The 25506-nt window shown below is 38.1% G+C and overlaps 2 protein-coding genes across 5 annotated transcripts in view; both read right to left on the bottom strand.

Annotated features, from left to right (window-relative positions):
• LOC127419876 (zinc finger protein OZF-like) overlaps nt 1–14339 on the bottom strand; it is a 200693-nt gene extending 186354 nt beyond the window's left edge. Inside the window, exons 1-3 of one of the 4 annotated variants that reach the window (XM_051661684.1) lie at nt 13756–14339; nt 12933–13029; nt 1680–1893 (exon numbers count right to left, since the gene is read on the bottom strand). Coding sequence is in view for 2 of the 4 variants with exons in the window: in XM_051661683.1 (XP_051517643.1) it covers nt 1680–1893; nt 12921–12977 (271 nt within the window). In the remaining 2 variants the exon portion in view is untranslated. Of the gene's footprint in view, nt 1–1679; nt 1894–5080; nt 5214–12920; nt 13030–13755 lie in introns of those variants that run through there. The other 3 variants (XM_051661683.1, XM_051661688.1, XM_051661687.1) reach the window with 3 other exon arrangements.
• Nucleotides 1–25506, bottom strand: part of LOC127420185 (zinc finger protein 271-like) — a gene marked incomplete at its 5' end in the record, with an annotated part of 180940 nt that overhangs the window by 128973 nt on the left and 26461 nt on the right.

Here is a 25506-nt window from a genome sequence, read left to right as displayed (position 1 = left end):
GATGCACTGCAGTACTTAACACAGCTGGTGTCCACACCAGATACTGACTGTTACTTTTGATATTGACCACCCCCCCCCCTTTGTTCAGGGACTCATTATTCCATTTCTGTTCGTCATGTGTCAGTGAAACTTGTTCAGTTTATGTCTCAGTTGTTGAATCTTTTTATGTTCATACAAATATTTACACATGTTAAGTTTGCTGGAAATAAAAGCAGTTGAATGTGAGAGGATGTTTCTTTTTTTGCTGAGTTTATATGCGTAGAAAATGTTTAAGTTTCTTGATTACATTTTAAATTCATAACACTAATGCACTAACACGCTATACACTGCCATAATCTGTGCCGATTACACTCTGTTATTGTAATATATGATAACATACTACTGCAAAGACAGATGCATAAAAGAGTGTTCAATGGTTAATTCACTCAACAATGAAAATCCTCTCGTGATTTACTTATCATTAAGCCTTCCCAGATTACTTTCCCTCTTCAGCAGAACCTAAGTTTTTAAGCATATTTCAGCTCTTTTTGTACATACAATGTAAGTGAACAGGTGCCATCGAGTTGCTGGCTATTGCTGGTCTTCTGAAGCAAATCGATAGGTTTGTGTAAAAATAAACAGATAATTAAAACTTTAATTTTAATTATCGCTTCCTGCCAATAGTTGATGCAACAGTGACGCAAGTGCAATGGCGCATTCACACGAGAAGTCGGAGGAACGAATGTCACGCGAGAGTTAGGTAATTTCTAACAGCTATACAGCGGTGGGTGAAAGCAACGATTTAAAGTTAAAAACATTTTAATAATAGATTTGTTTCTTACACCAACCTATCGATTTGCTTCAGAAGACATTAATTGATCAACTGGAGTCGTGTGGATTACTTTTATGCTGTCTAAATGTCTTTTGGACCGTCAAATATCCATCAGCCTGATGGCACCTGTTTACTTGCATTGTATGGACAAAAAGATCTGAAATGTTCTTAAAAAAAATCTTCACTTTGGTTCTGCTGAAGAAGGAAAGTCATACACATCTGGGATGGCTTAAATGGAAGTAAATAATGAGAGAATTTTAATTTTTAGGTGAACTATCCCTTTAATGTTCAGAATACAGACAAAAGAATGGTGATAAAGGCATATCTTTAGGCAGATGTGTGAATGGCTGTGGATGACATGGACCAATGGCAGTAAGAAGGTGCTTAGCAGCTGGTTAGAAGTTTTCCTAAACTTTTGTTCAGACGAGCTGTTATGAACCACCAAAATGAACTCAAAAACACCTTTTTGGCCAGATTTGGCTCTAAATGCCATCACACCATTTGTTTGTTTGTTTATTCGATTTTGTATGAAGTATATTGTGGCCGTAAGTGTATTATCTGAAAAATAAATTAAAATTGTCTATCGACTGGTGAACTATCCTTTAAAAGACATGATTTTAAAAAGAACAAATTAAGGCTTTAAGCGAGACCCTAATCCAGAGTCACTGTTCCTGCAGAACTGTTTTGACTTTGGAAAAATTAAAATAAGAAGATGTACCTTAAAAGACAACTGAGCACTTCTAAACTGACAAAAAAAAAAAAGGGAAACTTTTTAGTGTGACTTTTGAGTGATAAAATCATCTGCTAACAGATCCTAACAAGTCGATTGTCATGAATATGTAAAACATCATTACAAGAAGAAACATACCTGAAGGAATAAAATCATCTTTACTCTGTTGTTCTTCTGCTGTGGTTTCTTCACAATCTTCATCAGTCTGTTGTTCCTCTACTTTGATTTCTCCTCTCCTCTTCATCAGGTTCTTGCAGTCCAGCAGCTTCACTGAACACATCTTCACTGGTATCTGCAGCATCTGCTGTTCTCCAGCGTGGATTACATCCTTCTGATCTCTCATGATGAACATCTGAACACAAAAACATCATCATTCTAATGGACTGACATTTATCAAACTCAAGATTATTATATCATTGTACACAAGAACAAATCTGTTAAACAAAATAACTTATTTAAAAGTTATGATAACACTTTTACATGGTTACAGCGAGAATAAACATTGTGTGGGGTAGTCTAATACCATATTACCATATGAACCATTAGAACTCCCTAAACTGACAACTGAGCAAAAACATTCTCTTGATTCTGAGATAACCTTGGAGGAGCTTGGCGAGGTAATCAAGGCCTTGCCTACAGGCAAGGCTCCGGGGCCAGATGGCTTTGCTGCTGAATTTTTTAGATCTTATGCTATAGAACTGGCTCCACTTTTGTTAGATGTTTATACAGAATCATTAAAGAATGGAAAGCTTCCACCAACCATGACACAAGCCCAGATCAGTCTGATTCTTAAAAAGGACAATGATCCAAGGAAGTGTAAGAGTTACCGTCCAATTTCCCTGATCCAGCTAGACGTAAAAACATTGTCAAAAAGTTTGGCCAACCGTTAAAGTTATGACATCTCATATATATAGATCAGGTGGGGTTTATATGGGGCCGAACTCTTCTGATAACATTAGGCGTTTCATCAATATTATGTGGTTAGTTGCGAATGATCAGACTCCAGTCACTGCCATCTCACTTGATGCCGAAAAGGCATTTGATATGGTAGAATGGGATTATTTTAAGGTTTTGGAAATATACGGGTTCGGGAATTCTTTTATTAGATGGATAGGAGCACCCGGCAGGGTTGCCCTCTTTCCCCATTATTGTTCTGTCTTGCCCTGGAACCATTAGCAGCCGCGATAAGAAGGGAAGATGATTTTCCAGGGGTGGTGATGGGAGGTATGGTGCATAAACTTTTGCTTTATGCAGATGATATTTTATTATTCGTCTCCGAGCCCACTAGATCTATGCCTTGCCTCCACAGAATTATTAATTCCTTTTCTAAGTTCCTTTTTCTAAATCCGAAGCTTTGGCTCTGACAGCGTACTGCCCAGTAATGGCTTTTCAGCCGGGCACCTTCCAGTGGCCTAAACAGGGCATTTATGCTGTGTTCCATTAGTCTCGGAAGTCGGAGCTCAGGACTCGGATCGACGTCATATCCGTTAAAAAAAAACAAGAAATCCGACTTGGATGCGTTCCATTACACACAACACGACAAGTCTGAAAAAAAGATGGACGCCTCCAGGAAAGTAATTGTTGCACTGGCTCTTTTGGAGTACAGAGAGCTACAAAATAAGTATGCCCTTCACCTAAGAGACCTCGAGGAAGATGACAGAAAGTGGAGAAGGTATGTTAATGTTTCCGCATGTTTGATTGTATCAAAACATGTTAACCACATTTTAATCGAACCAGCGGTGTAAACAAAGGGCAATGCCCTATGGAAGTACAAACGTATATTTGCAATATAAATTTGCCTAATGGGTTTTATGTGTAAACTATTTTACAGTTTGTTACGTTAGGCAGTGTTGTTGTAGCAACATTGACCATTGTTCTTGTAGCAGCAGCGACATTACGCGGTAAATCACGCATAACAGGATCGTAGCAACATGCCTATAGGCAACGGTAATACAGTATTGTTTATACGACTTACTAAATTGGACATAAATAAGACAAAAGTGCTAAAAAAAAAAAAAAAAAAACTTGAAACCCACAGCATACTACAGTCGATGCTCTTCGCAGCCATCTTGCTTTCTGAACTCGGGGTCCTCTGAGTTCGTCTGACTTTCCGAGTGGGAATTCCGACATCGGGGGGCGTTCCATTTGTCAGTTCCGGTCTCGGAGCTCGGAAAATAACTCGGAGCTCCAACTTCCGAGACAAATGGAACGCACGAAAAGTATTTGGGCATCTTATTCCCAGCAAATTTGTGTGATTTAGTTAGAGTTAATTTCAACCCCTTAATAAAAATGCACATTGACCATCTCTCCAAAAACAATATATTTATGACAACGTCAAGTGCTATAGAGTCATTTATGGGATTAGCGACATTTTTAGAACATATCCACAACATTTACATTTACATTTATGCATTTGGCAGACGCTTTTATCCAAAGCTACTTACAGTGCACTTATTACATGGACAATCCCCCTGGAGCAACCTGGATTTAAGTGCCTTGCTCAAGGACACAATGGTGATGGCTGTGAGGATTGAACCAACAACCTTCTGATTACCAGAGATGTGCTTTAGCCCACTACGCCACCACCACAACATTTCTGGAAAAGTTCCTCTAAAAAAAGTAATTAATTACTAACTACTAATTATATATTCTACAGTGTAATTAGATTACTGTACTAATTACTCTGTCTGAAAAGTAATTGCACTACTTATTACTAATTACTTTCTAAAACCCTGATCAACCTCGACCAGATGAAAAATACAAGGATAGACATGAAACTGTTCTTTTAATTCTTTCAAATAAATCATATAAAATCAAATAAATTATTCATGTACTGGCCAAAGAATTTAAGGGCGTAGCGTTAAATTAGAAAACATACATTTTAACATTAGATGTGAAATTTTGATTTTAAATTCACTATTGTTTCATATAGAATTGTTCTATAGTCTATACAGTATTTAACGCAATTACATCAGAAGTAACTAATTAAATTACAGCGTAATCCCTTACTTTTTTCAATGAAAAAGTAATTTAATTACAGTTATTAATTAATTTGTAATGCATTACACCCAACACTGGATAGAGCTTTACCAATAACTCGGCAAATTAGACTAAAATATAAACATGAGTTTACCCACAGACAGACAGAATGTGTAAATAAACCTGTTCTTGAGTGTTTTAGTTGATTTGTTTACCTCTTGCATATGACCAGTAATCACAAATATGTATTTAAACAAACTCGAGGAAAGCATAAGATCGTTTTTTGTGCCCCACTCTCACCGAACATTGAACTCATTTACATTCAGCCGCTGATTTAAAGAGCTCATTGATCAGAAATTCATCTTAATATTCTCAGATTTCTGCTTGTTTCTCCTGAAACTGATTTTTTAAAGCGTTAGCAACAAAACAAAGCACCATGATGAGATACAAAAGCTTCTTTTACAGTGATTAAAACGCCTAAGAGAGAAAAGTGTACAACATACACTGAAAATATAAATGAAAAATAAATATAAATCTCACAAATGATGTTGAACACTTACCGAACTGAGTTCCTCTTGTGTTTTCTAGAGGTTTGCAAAACAACTTCTGGTGAATTTCCACAACCGTATGGACTGGAGTGTTATCTGATTAATCAGCCCTCTTCTTTTTCTTCTTCTTCTTCTTGTGTTGTTTAATGGCGGTTGACAAGCCAAAATATGGTGTATTACCGCCACCAACTGGACTGGAGTTGAAGCATTAATAATATATAAAAAACCTTTATATAATATGTTTATTAAATTATATTTTCCAATCCTGTTTTCCTGAGATAATTAAGTATTTCTCTTTGTATTTTTGACTGTCCTGAGGCACAATTCAATAGGTTTGGTGAGGTAAAACTGATTGAATCTATATTTCTCAATTTATTTCATAACTCCTCTCTTTCCCTTGTAAACATTACACAATGTAATAATACATGTTCAACAATCTCTGCTTCACCACATGTCAAGCATAATCCTGTTTGATGTTTCCCTATTTTGAACAAGGAATGATTTAAGCCAGAATATCCTATTCGGAGCCCAGTGATAATTGTATCTTCTCTCCTATTATTGAGACCTATTCTCCCTTTTCCAACTTGTTTTGGATATTGTATAGGTGTCTTCCCTTTTTTCCTTGTCACTTTATATTCATAAGTTTTCTAATTCTTCCTTTACCTCTTCTTTACTGAGTGGTATATGAACTTCAACATCCATATGATCCATTGCCTGTTTAGCCAGTTTGTCCACTATTTCATTTCTTTGTACTCCCACATGTGCTGGTACCCAAAGAAATCTCAGGACCATCCCCAGTTTCTGAATTCTAAGCAGATGTGTTAGTATCTCATTACAGTTGTGCTCAAAGTTTGCATGCCCTGGCAGAAATTGTGAAATTTTGGCATTCATTTTGAAAATATGACTGATCATGCAAAAAAACTGTCTTTTATTTAAGGATAGTGATCATATGAAGCCATTTATTATCACATAGTTCTTTGGCTCCTTTTTAAATCCAACACACACTGTAAGCAGTAGACCAATCACAACAGACTGGGACATCTGACCAATCAGAGCAGAGTAGGCTTTCTAAAAGGAGGAGTTTAGAATGAATCCTTTAGAATGGATCATTGAAGGAGTCGTTTTTGACACGGGGAAAAAAAGGTAATGCTACAATTTAAATTATAAGCAAATTAAAGTGTTTTTTGACCTTGGATGCATGTAAATCTATTGTATGACACCTTTAAAACAAAATTAGGCACTTATAAAATCCATAATAGGTGCACTTTAATGCCCTGTTTGGGACTGGAAGGTGCCTGGCTGAAAAGCCATTACTGGCCAGTACGCTGTCGGAGCCAAAGTTTCGGATTTAGACCAACTGAATCTGTAACCTGAGAATTTAGAGAAGGAACTAATAATCCTGTGGAGACAAAGCATAGATCTAATGGGGTCAGAGATGAATAATAAAATATCATCTGCGTAAAGCAAAAGCTTATGCGCCACATCTCCCGCCATCACCCCAGGAAAATCATCCTTCTTTCTTTTCGCGGCTGCTAATGGTTCCAGGGCAAGACAGAATAATAATAGGGAAAGAGGGCAACCCTGCCGGGTGCCCCTATCCAGAGTAAAATAATCTGAAATTAATCAATTTGTTTGTACCACCGCTACCGGGTGTCTATAAAGTAACTTAATCCATTCAATAAAAGTATTCCCGAACCCGTACATTTCCAAAATCTTAAAAAGATAATCCCATTCTACCATATCAAAAGGCTTTTCGGCATCAGGTTGAGATGGCAGCAACCGGAGTCTGATCATTCGCCACTGACCACATGATATTGATGAAACGCCTAATGTTATCAGAAGAGCTATGGCCTCGAATAAACACCATCTGATCTATATATATATATATATATATAAGAGATGTCATAACTTTACTTAATCGTTTAGCCAGAATTTTTGACAAAATTTTAACATCTAGCTGGATCAGGGAAATTGGACGGTAACTCTTACACTCACCTGGATCTTTGTACTTTTTAAGAATCAGACTGGTCCAGGCTTGTGTCATGGTTGGCGGAAATTTTCCATTCTTTAATGATTCCGTATGAACTTCTAACAAAAGCGGAGCCAGTTCTGTAGCATAAGATGTAAAAAGTTCAGCGGCAAAGCCATCTGGCCCCGGAGCCTTGCCTGTAGGTAGGTCCTTAATTACCTCGTCAAGCTCCTCCAAGGTTATCTCAGAATCAAGAGAATTTTTTTTGCTCAGTCGTCAGTTTAGGGAGATCTAATGGTTCCACAAAGTTTCTAATATCTTCATCAGTAGACAAAGACATGGAACTATAAAGATCAAGATAGAATGTTTTAAAAGCATTATTAATATCAATGGCCAAAGTCAAAATTTGACCACCAGCAGATTTCACTGAGGGAATGGTAGAAAAAGACTCTCTCTGCTTTCTATATCTAGCCAAAAGCTTCCCTGCTTTGTCCCCCGACTCAAAATATGACTGTCTTGCCCTAAATAACCAAAACAGTACAAAATAGTATTAAATCTGTATTTCAATCAGGTCAATTCTCTGAGGCTATCAGACAACACACAGTGCTTCAGTTCTCTCTCTGTACTTTTAATATTCTCTTCCAACTCAACGAGTTCTCGTGCTTTGGATTTTTTGATGAACGAGGCATACTGTATGATCCGACCCCTAAGAACTGCCTTAAGTGCCTCCCAAGCCACGCCCACAGAGGATACTGAGGTCCAGTTGGTCTCCGTGTACACACTGATTTCAGCCTTTAACATTTGTTGGAAATCAGGATTTCGCAAAAGGGATACATTAAAGCGCCAACTATATGATTTCTTTTTCTCCGTATGTGGCAACACCTCTAAACTCACCAGGGTGTGATCTGAAACTAAGATGTTTCCAATTGAGCAATCCACAACAGATGAAATGAGAAACTTAGATATAAAAAAAATCTAGTCTAGAATAAATCTTATGGACTGATGAAAAAAATGTATAGTTCCTACCAGGTGGGTTCAAAAGTCTCCAAATATCTGTAAGACCAAGATATTTAAACATCCTGTGAAGCGTAAATGTTTCTCTAGGGGGCTTACACATTTTTGCTTCACTATGATCAAGGACTGAGTCCATCAATAGATTAAAGTGTCCTCCCAATATTATATCATGAGGGGTGCCAGCGGCTTGCAACATCCCTTCAAGATCTATAAAAAAGCCCTGATCATCAGTGTTAGGTGCGTAAATATTAGCCAAAATCAACCTTTGCCCCTGAATTTCTGCTAAAACAATAATGACTCTTCCTAATTTATCTTTAATCTGATTGAGACATTTGAATTGTAGATGTTTACTTACCAGTGTAATGACACCCCTGCTCTTACTTCAGCCAGCACTGAAAAAAAACATGTCCACCCCATATCTTCCTAAATTTTTCAGCTTCCTACGGGGAAAGATGTGTTTCTTAAAGAAACACTATATCATATTTCTTATGTTTAAGAAAAGAAACAACCTTCCTTCTTTTTATGGGGTGCCCCAGCCCATTCACATTCTACGTGGAGAGAGACAATCCACTCATATTAACATTTGACATTTTGACATATTAGGAAAAAATAGATTGTGTGTCAAAAATAAAATTATAAAGACCACATTCCAACATTAGTGCCACAGTCAGACCCCGAACTTCTCACAAAACCAAACAGAAAAACGTGCGCATTAACCCCACGCACGACAGCACCAACCGGCATCCATCTTTCTAAACTCAAACAGTCCATGTACGCCTACGAGAGTCCCCACGACAACTTTGCCGTCAGATTGCTCAAGTCTGGTGCTTCTGTACAAATTTTGTGAGACAGAATTACATAACAGAAAATAATCTATAAAACAAACTCCAGCCAAAAGGCAGAATACTGTAAACACAAAGAACGTGTAGATTCATTCACAAAACTCAAAGGTGTGTTCCTCCACAATATAAACTCCAGCCACATACGGAACCAGCACACAAAATAAATAAATATATGAATAAATATAATTAAAAATAAAGCCGTTCAGTTTCCTCAGACATTAAAATAAATGTTAGAGAGCCGGCTGTTCATGAGTGCAGCAGATGTCCTAATCCTTCCAATGTCCTGCAAAAAATACTTCACAAAACAAACTCCAGCCAATAGGAGGCATAAGCACAAAGAACGAGCAGATTCATCCACAACTGTCCCCAAGGAGTGGCACTCCACAAAACAAACTCCAGCCACTGGGCGGAACCAGCACAAAAAGAAACAAAAAAGGCACCCAGCTTCCTCGGACGGTCAAGTGTATGTTCAGTGAGGCAAGCTTACTTGGAGGCACGTGACAACCACACCATGACTTCCTCAGTCCATTGATTTTATGAAAGACATCACATGTTGTGGGCATGTAAATATTTTGTGGCTGGGAACTTCAGTGTAAAAGTGACCCTTCGTCAATGCAAAAGTTTCTTGATGGAGTGTTACTACACAAAACAAACTTCAGTCGCTAGGTGGAACCAACACAAAATGAAACAAAAAAGGCGCCCAGCTTCCTCAGACAGTCAAGAGAATGTACAGTGAGTCAAGCTCACTTGGGGGCGATATAAAATCACCAAATTGTTTACTCACCCCATTGTCTCTATGAAAGACAACGCTTGCTGTGGGCATGTAAATATTTTGCAGCCATCCTTCATATCTATTCTCAGTTTGGCCAGAAACAGTGCAAAAGCGATCTTCCACTGATGTAAGAGTTTCTTGCATTCCTTAAAATTATCACGTTTCTCTCTTGTCGAATTTGCAAAGTCTGGGAACAAGAAAATGCTGTGATTCTTCCAAGTGAGCTTTCCTTTGCTCCTCGCCCTGCAGCCAGGTGTTTGGGTGACGTCTCGGCAGCATACTCGCAAATCGACACCACTCTCCCTTTCCTTTTAGGGTTTCCAATCGATGCACCCACTGAGAATCATGCTGAAAGAGCCTTAATTAATGATTCTGTTGTAAGGAACATGGGAACAGAGACTCCAGCCACCATTGTTAAATACATTTCGAGGGATATCAGATCAAATTTACAAGTGCTGGCTAATTCTAAATGTAGATTTTATAAAATTGTTATTCATGTTGGCTCGCTTCACCAGTCGGAGATAACTAAAGATAATGTCTTTTGAACTAATAATGCTTAATGTGACACCATCAGATATTAATTAATAATCTGTTGTCTTTTGCCCTTGCTACAGTATATAGATCACCCGGGCCGTACTCAGATTTCCTTGGTGAATTTGCTCATTTTCTATCAGATCTAGCAGTTAATGTAAATAGAGTTTTAATTGTTGGTGACTTCAACATTCACATAGATAATGAAAATGACACATTGGGATTAGCATTTATCGATAATCTCAACTCTCTCGGCGTTAGACAAAATGTGACAGGACCAACTCACCGCCTTAATCATACACTAGATTTAATTCTGTCATATGGAGTTGATGTTGATACAATAGAAATTCTACCGCAGAGCGATGACATTTCAGATCATTACCTCGTCTCTTGTTTGCTGCGATCAGCTAATGTCACTCAATCTACACCACGCTATCGTTCAGGTAGAACTATTAATTTGACCACTAAAGATAGCTTCACTCATAATCTTCCAGAATTGTCTCACATACTCAGTAAGGCAAAAAGTCTAGAAGAACTTGATGTAATAACAGAAAATACAAATAGTCTTCTCTAGCACTCTTGATAGTGTCGCCCCCTTCGATTAAGGAAAATTCAAGAAAAAGCCCTGCACCATGGTACAATGATCACACTCATGCTCCCAAGAGAGCAGCTCGGAAACTGGAGCCCAAGTGAAAAAATACAAAATTAGAGGTATTTCGCGGTGCATGGAAGGATAGTGTCTGTAGCTACAGACAGGCACTAAAAGCTGCCAGGTCAGCATATTTGATCAATCTCATAGAAAATAACCACCACAATCCTAGGTATTTATTCAGTACTGTGGCTAAACTGATTAGGAATAAATCATAGACTGAACCAGATATTACGTCACAGCACAATAGTAATGACTTCATGAATTTCTTTACTGCTAAAATTGAAATAATCATAAATAAAATTGGAACTATGCAATCAACTGTCACAGCACCTCAGAAAACAAAGTCTTATAATTTTTCTCACGAGCAACATCAATCCTTCGCTGTCATGGGTCATGAAGAGCTAACAAAACTTATCAAAAAGGAGAGGTATTCCCTGTAATCTCAGAACCTCTTCTTAATATTATTAACTCCTTGCTATCCTTAGGACATGTCCCAAGAAAATTTAAATTGGCAGTTATCAAACCATTTATTAAGAAGCCACAGCTTGATCCTGGAGAATTGGCTAATTACAGACCGATTTTAAATCTACCGTTTCTGTCGAAAATACTAGAAAAGGTAGTGTCCTCACAACTATGTTCATTTCTACAGAGACATGGTATATACGAACAATTTCAGTCAGGAATTAGGCCCTACCATAGTACAGAGACAGCACTTATCAGAGTTACAAATGACTTGCTCTTATCATCTGATCGTGGCTGCATTTCTCTTCAAGTGCTTTTAGATCTTAGTGCTGCCTTCGACATGGTAGATAACGACATTCTCTTGAATAGGCTGGAGAATTATGTTGGCATTAGTGGACTTGCATTAGCATGGTTTAGGACTATTTATCAGACCGTTACCATATTTTGTGTGTAAATGAGGTATTGTCAAATCAAACAAAAGTATGGAGTGCCACAGGGATCAGTTTTAGGGCATCTGCTTTTCTCCTTATACATGCTTCTCCTGGGAGATATTATCAGGAATTGTTTTCCACTATAATGCAGATGATACCCAACTTTATATTTCCTCTAAACCCAAAGAAATTTCACAATTCTCCAAATTAGAGTGTGTCAATGAAATCAATGATTGGATGACAAGAAAATTACTTCTATTCAATTCCAAAAAAACAGAGGTACTAATTATTGGACCAAAAACCTCTAAAAAATAAGCTAGTAAAATATAATTTGATTCTCGGTGGATGTACCCTTACTACTTCTTCTACAACGAAAATCTTAGGTGTTATATTTGATACCAATCTGTCCTTTGAAAATAAAATTTCCAATGTTTGTAGAACAGCATTCACACTTCAGAAATATTGTTAAGTTATGAAGCATCCTCTCTGTTTCTGATGCTGAAAAACTAATTAATGCATTCATGACCTTAAGACTAGATTATTGTAATGCATTTCTGGGAGGATGTACTGAAAGTTCAATAAATAAACTTCAATTGGTTCAAAATGCAGCTGCCAGAGTGCTGACTAGAACCAAGAAATATGATCATATTAGCCATAGATCATATTTTATCATTGTTACATTGCCTACCTGTTAAATTTCGTCTTAATTTTAAAATTCTGGTTACTGCATACAAAGCTTTGAATGGTCTAGCTCCACAGTACTTAATTGACCTTCTGCTATGCTATATGCCACCACGTTCAATATGATCACAAAATACTGTCTTGTTAATAGTTCCTAGAACATCAAAATCCACAAAAGGAGGTAGGTCCTTTTCCTGTTTGGCCCCAAAACTAAAACCTGTTTGGGACACAGACACACTCAGTTTAACTCTAGACTAAAGACTCATCTTTTTAGCCAGGCATACATCTAATTTATCCATCAACTCTTGTCATGGAATATTGAAGTCTCTTTCCCTCTCAGCAAGAAAAACTCTCAAAGTCAGGAGTTCCAGATGTCAAAAGTTATGCTGTATTGAGCAAAACAACAAAACCTGAGATGCCAGCTGTCCATCTGAATCTCTCATTCCAAACTATCATCTTTATACACTTCTGTTAACATGAATTACCTCATAAGCACACCTCTCTTGTTACCTTAGCCAATAGGCGTGCTTTTCCATCTTTTCTGTCTGCCACCATTATTTCACAGACCCTCTAGCTTCTTTCTATTGGTGGAATCCCGGCAGTCAGTCTATTTAAAAAAAAAAAAAAAAAAAAAAAACTTTTAAATTAATTTATTATGAAAGTATATATTTTATGTAAATAGAACAGAACAGAACAGAGTAGCTTAATCATAATTAAGTAGTTTAACTATTGACTGTGCCATCCAGTGCTTGAGGAATGCTCTCTCTGCATTGTGTTTGTTACAGCTGAGCGCACTGTTTCTCACAACATAGTCACGTAGGCCTTACAGCCTCATACTACTTTTCCTGGATTTCATAATGCCCAGGCTATTCTATACAAGTACCTTTTCTATATTTCATACTAGCATAAAAATATACTATATATTCCCCCCTTTGAGACTTCTGAAAGTCTCACCTCTATTGCCCTTACCCAGAGTGCAACCTCACAAGTCAGTCTCCTTCATTCCTACCATGTGACCAATGTATGTCACACATTCTTCTAACAATGACTTCTCTTATGGAGCTGCATTCCGGAGGAGAAACAAGACCTAACCTCTCCCTCCACATTTGGCTAGGAGGAAGTAAAAGATCTCATCTCCCTAACTAAATCTTTCTTGGGGGTAACACAAATCAAATTCTTGTATAAAAGCATGTGCGTGCAAATTTAGCCTTGCGGTTATGTAGAGTACATCAGTGATTAGACTTATTTCAGTAGGTTAAAATACTTCAGTGATTAAACAATATCAGCAGATTACTCAGTGTATTATATGTCCCACGGTGCCAGAGGAACTCACAGATATTGATAATCTGTTTGGCTGCAGCACTGGCCAGCATTGACCTGAGGAGAGGCACAACACAACAAAACAACAACACAAAAATAACAAAAGCTACAGCAATTATTATTCCCACTTTAGTAAGCCATTATTTCCAGGATCCAAATAGCTTATCAAACCAGTTTCCATTATGTTGGTCTCTTCCTGCATTTTCAGCCACCTCTTCCCTCAGATCTTTCAGCTTCTTCATTGCTTCAGTAATGGATCCATCAGGAGCTGTATTGTTTGGGATATAAGTGCAACAGTCAGCTCCAAACATTACACACACACCTCCTTTTTCCGCCAGGAGCCAATTTAGTACCTGACTATTTTGCCATGTCATTTTGCTTGTAGCATCTAGCTGTTCTCCTAAGGCCTTCAGTGCTTCATCAGTGTAATTGATGAATCTTTGCTGATTGTAATAAATGTAATTTATCCATTCTGTATTCTTATTAACTGGTATTCATATGAATATAGATTCAAAGCCTGATTTTACTTCATCTCTAGCTTTAAATGTATGTGGTATTCCTCTTGGTTGACCAATTGCATCTAAGTATACATTAGGGTCTGGCTGGTATGCTCTTTTTAATCTATATTCTCTCTGTGCAGTCTCTCTAGATCCTTTTGGAGTTTCAGATTTTTTTGGGTCCAATGTTAACATCGTTATTTCTTGCACTAGTCTTACTCTGGTAAATATTCCTTTCCACTCTTTGGGTAATATAGCCCGCAATTGTTTTCCTCCCCAAATCCAAAAGTAGTCTGCTATGGCTACTGTTTGTTCCTCATATGTTCTTATCACAGGAAAGACCAAAGTTAGGCATCATTCCACAGATTTATCCATACATCTTGGGGCTTCTATTATTGTAAAATATTTTCCTTCACTGTGGCTGTTGCCAAGATCATTCTGTTAAACTTATAACCTTTTGCTTGATCATCATATATTTGTCCAACCAGATCCAAATCATTGCACAGTTGCCTCAAAAGGTTCCCACATTAACCTCTCCAATGGATTTATTAAAACACTCATAGTCAAGCCTGGGGTTTATGACATATTTTAAAGGATTTTCTCTTTTTCTCACATTTATTCGAATGTCTAAACATTTACATTCATCTCCCCAAACTTCCTTATTGTAATATTCTTGAAATTCTGGATGTCCTAAGATTGCCAAACTCTCGGCTGTGCAGAAGGGTATTCTTTTTTTAGCACAATTTTGTGAGTAATATTGGGCACAATGCATATAATTATACTGGTTGAGCACTAATGTAAGCTTTTTCAGAGGTGATGGTGAATATAACACGCACTTAGACATTCCCGATTGTTTCGCTGTATACTCTGCCCACTTGAACCAGTCATTATGGTATGCATTCTCCAGTAATCTTTCATTTTCCAATAATGGGTCTACTTCATAGCCTGTATCATTGTGAGCATCATAAAAGGTTCCCAGTGGCAATTCTACAAACCTCTTTTTAATGGATTTATTTACTTGAGTGCCTTGTGTCGTATCAGTAGCATTATAGAGACCCTTCGGGAAACCAGTCAAAGGCTGAGAAGTCAACTGTAGGAAACTCCTGCCCTGGTGAGAAGTCAAATGTGGGAAACTCTTCCTGCCCTGGGTATGGAGATTGGTCTCTAGAAGGCCTTGGGTCTGGGGCAACTGCTGCATCAGATGTACCAACATCAGTATCAATGTCAGAACCTCTCTCACCTTCCTGTTCTGTTCCCTCTGGCTGCTGTACATCCTCCTGCAGTTGTATTTCATCTCTTGCTTCAGCATGCTGAGCTGCCTTAAAATGAGGCGCAACAGCATTACTACTCTCTCCTTCCTGCTCTGCACTTCCTTCTCCTTGTTCTGCCCTTTCTTGTCATGGGCTTCAAGTTCTCTTTCAACTTCAGGGGAATCCACATCTCAATCTTCCTGATCGTCTTCTGCACTATCTATTTGGTCTTCTCGTCTCCTTGGTCTCAGTCTAGGCACTCTAATGCAGTGATTCAAATGATACCACGTTGCACTACCTTCTACTTGTACTGCTTTTGGGGTTTCCCTTACTGCAGTATAAGGTCCTTCCATTCTGGGTTCATTCAATTTCCTCCTAAAAAACTCTCAGGTACACTTGGTCTCCAGGAACTATGAGACAGGGCACTTCTTCTTCCCTGTGTCCCCTTCCCTGTTCCTGTGAATAAATGGCTTAATGTATAGTAGTTAATTGTCTCATGTAAGCCCTTAATTCCATCTGCAACTGTTCTAAAGGTGGTCCTTCATAAGGACCTCTCAAATATGGTACTGGCATGGGTCGGCCTGTTAACATTTCGTGCAGTGTTAGATTAGTGATTCTGTTGGTCTGCATGCAGTAACTCATCAATGCAAGAGGTAGATCATCAACCCAATTAAGTTTAGTGTCAGCACAAATTTTGTTAAGCTTAGCTTTGAGAGTTCCATTCACTCTTTCTACCATTCCCTGTGATTGTGGATTATAGACACACCCTAGTCTTTGTTTTATTCTTAGTTGCTGTAACTGTTTTCACTGTTCTTTGGACAAATGCTGAGCCATTGTCAGAACCGATTTGAGATGGTATACCAAATCTTGGAATGACTTTTCTGGTCAAAAATGTTATCACAATTTGGGCTCCCTGATCTGCTGATGGTACTGCTTCTACCCATCTACTGAATCTGTCTATTATCACCAGCATGTATCTTTTTCCTCTTACTGATTTTATCATGTCCGCATAGTCTATTACAAGATGTTTAAATGGTCCTTCTGGAACTGGTATGTGACATATTGGTGCAGATGTTCCCTTTCTGACATTATTTTGGGCACAAATTTCACATTCAGCCAAAAATTCATTTGCCATTGCCTGTAGGTATGGGGACCAATATCCCTGTCATTTTATCTTCTTAATCACTTCCCCCCTTGCGCAATGGTCAAAACCATGCACATCTGAGATTAGAATAGTAAGGAGTGATGTTGGAGCCATCATGTGACCTTCATGTGAGCACCATATACCATTTACATCTCTGCTTGCACCTATTTGTTGCCATACCCATGTTAATAAGGGCCAGCTTGATGCTGCATAAGTGCTATATTATCCAATTGGGGTTGAGGCTGGATCAAAATTGAAGGTGCCATTACTGCTAATTGACATCCTGAAGCCCTTTTGGTATCAAGTCTGCAGCATTATTGCCTTGAATGACAAAGTCATTGCCTTTTTTGTATGCTTGACATTTGATGACAGGCAATCTCTTTGGATGTATCATGGCTGAAATGAGTTTGATTATTTGGTCACCATGCTGAATTGGTGTCCCATCACTCTTTTTGAACCCTCTTTGTTTCCAAACTGCTCCAAATAGATGGCACACTCCATGTGCATATGCAGAATCTGTACAAATATTAACAGTTTGACTTTTAGCCAATTGACAATCTTCAGTTAGTGCTTTCAATTCAGCCAATTGTGCCTAGCATGGTTGCTCACAATGCTGCAACAAAATTGGAACAAAAGTATTGTCTTTTCTCTTAACAATAGCATACCCAGCATGATTTCCCAGATGGTCTCTGAAACATGACCCATCTACAAAATAATCTGCCTCTGCATCAATGATCGGTGTTGACTCTAAATCTGGTCTTAAATGAGTAAAAGCTAAAGAGTCTATTACACATTCATGAGATATTCCCTCCCCTTCTAGAGGAATGAAATTGGCTGGGTTTATTGTTGTGCATCGCTTTATGGTGGTGTCTGGGTAAGTTAGCAGTGTTGAATATGTCAAACACCTGGCTTGGGTTAAAACAAATCTACCTTGTTCTAATAGTTCTGCTACTTTGTGATGGGTGTAAATTATTACTGGGTAGCCCATTGTCACAGTGGAAGCTTTTTCATAAGCAAAATATACTGCTGCAAGTCCTTGATAACATGGCGGGTAGCCCTGTGCTATATTGTCCAATCTGGTGCTATAATAAGCAATTGGTTGCTTTTTTCTTCCACTACAGGTTTCCTGCATTAAGACTGCATTCTATCCGCTACATACAAATGAATTGGTTTGGCATAGTCTGGGGTTGCTAGAACTGGACCTGTCTGAAGCTCTTTTTTCAATGATTCAAATGCTATCAATACATCAGTGTCCCATGTTAGTCGAGCTCGGAGATTCTGATGCCCTCTTTGTTTCATCAATGCTCTTAAGGGGGCCGTTTTGATAGCGTAATCTTCTATCCAATCAGCACTAAAACCTGTCATACCTAAAAAGGTTATCATTTGTCCCACTGTTTGTGGTTGAGGTGCTTTACTTATGCCCTCCAATTGGCTTGGTGACATAGCCTTAGTTTTATGTGTAATGATTCGCCCTAAATATTCTACCTGTGGTAGGCAGTATTGCAGTTTTTCTTTAGAGACCTTATGGCCTCTGTTAGCCAATTTAGTGAGCACTTTGATAGAATCTTGGTGACATTGTTCTAATGTTGTTGAGCACATTAACAGATCATCTACGTACTGTATCAATGTGCTATCTAGTCTAAGATCTTTCAGATCTGTTTTCAAAACTTGATTGAACACGTGGTGAATGTTTAAATCCCTGGGGCATTCTGGTGTATGTATACTGTTTACCTTGATAGGTGAATGAAAAAAGGTGTCTGCTTTCCTCTGCTAAAGGGATGCTGAAAAAAGCAGAGCACAGGTCAATGACAGTAAAATAATTGGCAGCAGGGGGAATATTAGTCAACAGCGTATGTGGATTTAGAACCTCTGCAGGCCAGTCTTCCACTACCTCGTTACATTTTCTCAATTCATGCACTAAGCGCCATTTTGATTTGTCTGCCTTAGCAACTGCCAATATGGGTGTGTTACAGTGGCTTACTGTCTCAATCAATACCCTAGCTTTGATCAGGCCCTCAGTAGTATTTTTAATCCCTTCTACAGCCTCTTGTTTCAATGGATATTATTTCTTTCTTGGTAGCTGTGCTCCTGGTCTGAGTTTAATTCTGACTGGTTTAACAGATTTCACTAAACCTACGTCTGTATCATGTTGAGACCACAGTTCAATTGGTACTTGTTTTCCTATTTCTAACATCAATTCAACTGTTTTTGAATCCACCTTCTTTTCTTTTTCATAATGGTTGTACACAGAATTTTTAGGTATGTTTTGACCGGTGATTCAAAAATTAAAGGATTATCTGTTTCTTCCCACTTTTTCCTTTCTGCTCTCTTCACCATTGGTCCTAAGTCTTTTGCCTTACTTACCTATAAGGTAACATGTGGAGTTGAATGTTGTACTTGAAACCATAATTCAATGAAACTACATTTCTCAATTTGTAGTGCTGCTCCTTCTGGTCCTACAATTATGTATTGTGAACTCAATGGAACTTCTTGTCCTTTTGTGTCATTCAACCATTTATTTTCAAGCTCTGGGTTCCTACCATAATCATATATTATGGTACAATGGAATTCAGTATTTGGCAAGCTTGATTCACAAAGCTGCTCTTTGATGTATTTTCCCATTTGATGATAGTTTCTTTTACATCTTTCCCTAAACCTCCTAACCAATATATGTTTGCTTGTGGCTCTTTGGGTTCTTGGAATTTCGTAAAAGTCATTTGCTTGGTTCCCATGCTGTCTATGTATATTCCCTCTGGAGAGCACCATATCTGCAAGTTCATTTTACATATGGCATCCCTTCCTAACAAATTAACAGGTGTTTGTTCTGATATTAGAATGGGAATTTTTATTTCTGCATCTTTTACTTTTATGCTAACTGGAGCCGTCATTGGAATTAGCTGCGTAAGTCCAGAGAATCCTACTGTCTTTAAATATTTCCAGACTTGGGGAGGTGAGAGGCATAATTTGGATTTATACATGTGAACATTGCTCCAGTATCTAGCATAACTGGTGTTGTCTTGCCCTCTATTTTAATCTGCAGCATAGGTTCTTGGTCAGCATCAGATGATATCATTGGAAGCTGACCCCTCCCCGTAGGATCCTCTGGGCAGCCCTAGTAGCCCTGATTGTGTCCACGCCACGGGTTGACTGGACCTGGCGCTTGAGCTTGGTATTCTTGCTGCCATGGATTATTGCCTGGACTTGGTGGTTGATCATTTTGCCATGGATTAGTAGGGCAGTCTCTTCTGTTGTGTCCGGGCTGATTGCATCCCCAGCATATTCCTGGTGGGCCATTAGTTCTCTGCTGGCCACTGTTTTGTCTTCCTCTTCCCCCTTATTGTTGTCTGTTCCAGTTTCTGTTGTTTGATTGTTCTGGTTTTAGGTAGATTTCAATTGGTGCTGGTGGCTGTGATGCATTTCCAGCTGTTGTCATTGCATTCTGGACAACAGGTGCAGGTGCCCCTACTGTGGTTTGAGCAGCAGGTACAGGCATGTTCACAGGAGCCATTACTGCTGATTGCTCCTCTTCTTTGTCCTTTGCTGTAGCTTGAATCTTCTTCCTCTTGCCAGTTAGTTCTTCCAGTTGTATTTGTGACAGCTTTCTCTGCAGCTCTCTCTCTTGGTTTTAGTTTCTGCTCATGCTTCCTGTATTGTTCCACAGCATGAGCCACATGTCCACAGAACTCCCTTTGTATCTTGGAGTTCAGTCTAATTACATCTTCCAGCTTGGTCTTCACTGGGGGTGCCATGGCATCCACTATGGCAGTTTTGAATAATGCTGTCATCACTGGATCTCCTTCTGGGTTTATTTCCAGCTCTTGTTTCCATCTTCTCGGTTGTCTCTGAATGTAGGTGGTAGGATTTTCTGTTTCACCTATTGGTTCTCCTTTCAGGGATTTGGGGTCCATCCATGTTGGGTATTCTTTTCTTAATGCTGACCATACATCAGCGTGATATCTGTCAAATGGGAACCAGTCCATTCTTGGGTTGTCAATTGCTTGCACCATTCCAAGGATCTTATTCATCTTGGATCCCCCCAGGCATTTAGCTAGTTGGGCTTTAATGTCTCCAATAGCCAGCAACTTGCCCATTGTTTCTTCTTCCACCATTCTGATCCATTTTCCAGCTCCCTCATGGATATCTGGAAGGCGGGCTATTAGTACGGTTGAACTGTGATGCACCTTATTGATCTCTGCCTGCATCACCTATATCTATTGATGGACTACACTCTTGAAATGGAATAGATAGACTATCAATTAATTGCCAACAAAGCCTTCATCAGCCAACTAACAAAGGACAATGCATCTATGTGAATGTCTGCAGTTAATCCAGGATGGACTTCAAAGACATTAGACATTAATCTTACAGTTCATACAAAATCTTTGTTTAAACACTGACTCTTAATACTTAGTTTACTAATTTTAAACCATGACTTGCAGTGCACACAAATAATTAATATTTGCATTATATTAGTTCTGTTTAGCCAGAGGGGAACTGGCCCCCACAGTGAGTCTGGTTTCTCCCAAGGTTATTTTTCTCCACTAACCAACATCTTATAGAGTTTGTGTTCCTTGCCACAGTCACATTCGGCTTGCTCACTGGGCTTCTAAATACAATTATTATTTAAATATTTATTTTTATACACAATATACAATCATATTTAATCAAACTACACAATGATGACTCTAAGACTTTATAGATATTACAGTTTCATTTTCTGTTAAAGCATGATTTTCTGTAAAGCTGCTTTGAAACGATGTGTGTTGTGAAAAGTGCTATACGAATAAAAATGACTTGACTAAAACCAAATAAAGACCCAACACAATGTGGCAATTATCACCCAATGTCACTTATAAATAATCAGCAAAGCATTGTCCATCCGATTAGAATCCGTTATTTCATCTCCGACAAAACAGGGTTCATCAAAGGAAAACAGTCTGCAGAGAACACACGTAGACTTCCTATAATACAGTTAACCAAGGATACTTCCTGCCCCTACCACCCTAAATATCCATGTGCTGTAGTATCACTAGATGTGGAGAAGGCATTTGACAAGGTGCGATGGCTTCACTTTACAAATTTGGTTTTGGAACATATTTTATTAATTGGATAAAAATACTTTACAACTCCCCCATGGCATCAGTAATAACAAACGGCTACATCTCCAATCCATTCAAGTTACACCAAGGAACTAGAGAAGGATGCCCTTTATGTCCTATGCTGTTTGCCCTGTTCATAGAATCCATGGCTGCTTCCAATAGACAAAATCCCAATATATGTGGCTTGCAAACCAAGTCATATTATGGTAAATGGTCTGCACTTATATTGCACCTTTTAACCTTGGTGGTTCTATGTCTCGTTCACCCATTCCCACACACACAAACAACAGCAGAGCTGCCATGCAAGGTGCTAGCCTACCATTGGGAGCAACTTGGGGTTCAGTGTCTTGTCCAAGGACACTTTGGCATGTGAAATCATGTGGGCTGGGAACTGAACCACTAACCCTGTGATTAGTGGACAACCTGCTGTACCACCTGAGCCACATGAGATTTGTAATCGCATTAACACTTATGGTTCAGTATCTGCTTACTCCATCAACTGATCTAAACGTGAGATTCTTCCATTAACAGAACACAACTGGGATGCTGAGGTCAATAATCTCCCATTTAATAATACATCTACTTCTATTAAATATCTTGGAATCCATATCTCACCCAACCTGAATTAATTGTTTCGACTCAATTTCACCCCAATCCTTCAAAAAAATTCAAGATGATCTAGAGAGATGGAATAAACTCCCAATCTCACTAATAGGCCGAATATCAGCAGTTAAAATGAACTTACTACCAAAAATCAATGATCTTTTCTCCATGACTGCTGTACTGCCAACCCCAGGCTGGTTCTCATCTCTCAATTATAAAACTTCCAGATTATATTGGCAAGGCAAAAAAACAAGAATTAAATTGAAAATCTTCAAAAACCCAAACAGCTAGGGGTACTCAATGCACCAAACTGGTATAATTATTTTCATCCACTCACTTACTGTACATTAGACAATGGCTCAACAAGACAGACTCCCATGGTTAGATTTAGAACAATCTATATTTAAAAATGTAGCCTTATCGACAAAGAAACATAACTCTAAAATATCAAACAATTAATACAGCTCTAACAGTTTGGTGGAAGGTCATAAAATACACATTTTAATAACTTCTCTTGCCATATCCCACTTATTTTCCAAAAAATACATCAACTTAAAACCACTGTAATACTAAAGCAAATATACAAATTACTGCAATCCCAAGATAATATAATATCAGTGCCTACAGCTAAATGGAACAAAGACTTAAATGTACGATATTCAGATGAAGACTACAAAATATTCTGCAGTAATATATTTTATATGACACTTAACAGTACGACACAGCTGATACAGAACAACATTTTACATAGAACTCACAGAACCACTTGTAAATTACATAAAATGGGATATGCAGACAGCAGTGCATGCAAAGTCTGTCTTGCACCCTACGATAATTACCCTCATGCCCTTTGTCTCGTCCTAATATACAGATATTTTGGTCAGAGGTCGTGAGTAGACTTGCAGAGATTGTTAACCTTGGCACACCTCTTTTCCACTTTGTTCTTCTCCTGGGTGACACATCTGATATAGAAATAGCCACATTAAATCATTGATATCTGTAGCCATTACAATTGCAAAGAAGATAATATTGCTTAACTGGAAAGACAGAACAAAGATATCCATAACACACTGGTTTAACTTACTGATAGAACACTTCAATTATGAAAAATTAACAGCAAGTTTAAGAAATCAAAAAAAATAAATAAAAAATATTTAGACTCCTGTGGCCCTTTTTTAAAATACCTAGAGAAAGGAGTCCTCTTTTGACTTTAATTTGAGATCTTTGCCTGAACTTCCTTCCTACTTTCAAATATACTTCCTAAACAGAACACAGCATGTAACTATGTGCTTTAACAGAATTTCATACACTGCCTTCATCTGTCTGTCTGTCTTTGTAAGAACTAAGAAAAAAATAAAATAAACACGTTATAAGATTATGAAGCTGTAAGGCCGATGCCAAGATGTCTGATAGCCCAACACACATCAATTCATGGAATAACAAAGAACTTTCTGCTTCAGACATCTGAACTCTCTCACAAAAGCTGAAATCTACACCTGAATATCACCACAGTGTGATAAGTTCATTTGGTACACAATGTTTTCTGTTTAAATATTTAAGAAAGGTTGGCAAGGAACTCAGGGAGTCTGTAGTCAGATATCTCACGCTTATCGCTGTGTTTCATTTTCTATTGCCAGGTATGATACTTTGACTTGTCTTTTATTTTTTGGAATGTTTGTTTATTCTGATCATGTGTGAATTTGGCTTTGATTGATTTTGTCATTTACGTTTTATATCCTACCTGGCAAATAAATTGTTACTTTTTTATTTATTCTGTATTCCTCCAAAATCATTTATCACAGGTAGATTCGAGCAAACTTATGTCCAGGATAATGATCATTAATTGAGCTTATGAATAGGAGAAAACCACATAAGACTACCAGTCACTGCTTATCACTGTCTTAGCAAGTTGTATGAAATGTGACTAAATAAAACTATCATCTGGTTATGAGCAAGCAGTAGGCTACCGAACCAGATGATATTAGTAAACCTGCATCCGCTGACTATGAAGGGAACTGGCGATTTTGTGTCCATGAGATCTATGTAATTAACTGGCTGGCATATGACTCTGAGTCACAATCAGGATCCGAATGAAAGGATAATGAAAGTTAGGACAATTAAGAATAATCAATAACTTAAAAAGATTAAATTATGATCAGAAATCAATTAGAGCTTAAATCAAAATTAGAGGTTCAACTTAAATTGGAGTCACATTAATATGAAGTGCAAATGAATAACAAGTGTTTTTGTTTCAGCGCTCAGAAAAGACAGAACAATGCAGAAACCTTCAGCCATTTTATTGGAATCCGACATCGGACCAATAGTTTGGCCCTTTAACAAGTGGTGACCAACCTCCATGATCTCCCAACCCCAGGCGAGTGACGTCTTTCGAAGCGTGACATGCAGTTCCATGCCACACAGGACATGAGGTTTGAACTTCTCCTTTCCTGTCTCCAGCTGCTGTGGAAAGTCCATACTTTTTTGCCTTTTAAAAATATTGAGGGAAATCACAGACAAATATAGAACGGGTCAGAATACCCATATTTTAGACCAGAGACCGAAAAATATTTTTAGACAAAACCACGTGTATCAGGGAAGTGGTTGCGGTAGTACACGATGAAAGAAATCTCTTGCTCTGCAAATTAATGATCTCTTTGTTCGCCCAAGCGACAAGAGAACAAACTTAAAATGGAGATAACATCATCCAAAATTTTATTCTGGTATTCAAGGGAGGATTGCAAATGGAACTTTAATTCTAAAATCAGTGAACACCGTCGCTGTTGTTTATATACTTTGCTGCAACGAACTCGCAACATTTCAAAAGAATGAGCAGGTACCAACTGTAAACAACTAAATAGTAGCGATTGAGATATAAACATTGCAAGTTGATGTGTTTGCATATGAAAAGCAAGGCTGGGCAAAACAGGGTGATGTGCTGAAAAAAAATGAATAGTAACAAAAGAAATGTCACTAGTTTATAAATCAGTAAAGAGTACTATAGCAACCTATTTTTAAATTTGCAACAGTGCTAAACACTGTTGTTATCATAGAACACACGAGATGACAGTTGTTTGTGATACTGCATGTTCACATAGGCTAATTCAGTTTATTTCTGAAAACACTTGACTGTTTCTGCTGTGTTACAAGAAACACTTAGGTTAGAGCAGTGTT

This window comes from Myxocyprinus asiaticus, chromosome 29, assembly GCF_019703515.2.
Source record: "Myxocyprinus asiaticus isolate MX2 ecotype Aquarium Trade chromosome 29, UBuf_Myxa_2, whole genome shotgun sequence".
Taxonomy (NCBI): domain Eukaryota; kingdom Metazoa; phylum Chordata; class Actinopteri; order Cypriniformes; family Catostomidae; genus Myxocyprinus; species Myxocyprinus asiaticus.
This window is presented reverse-complemented; position numbering and strand designations above follow the sequence as displayed.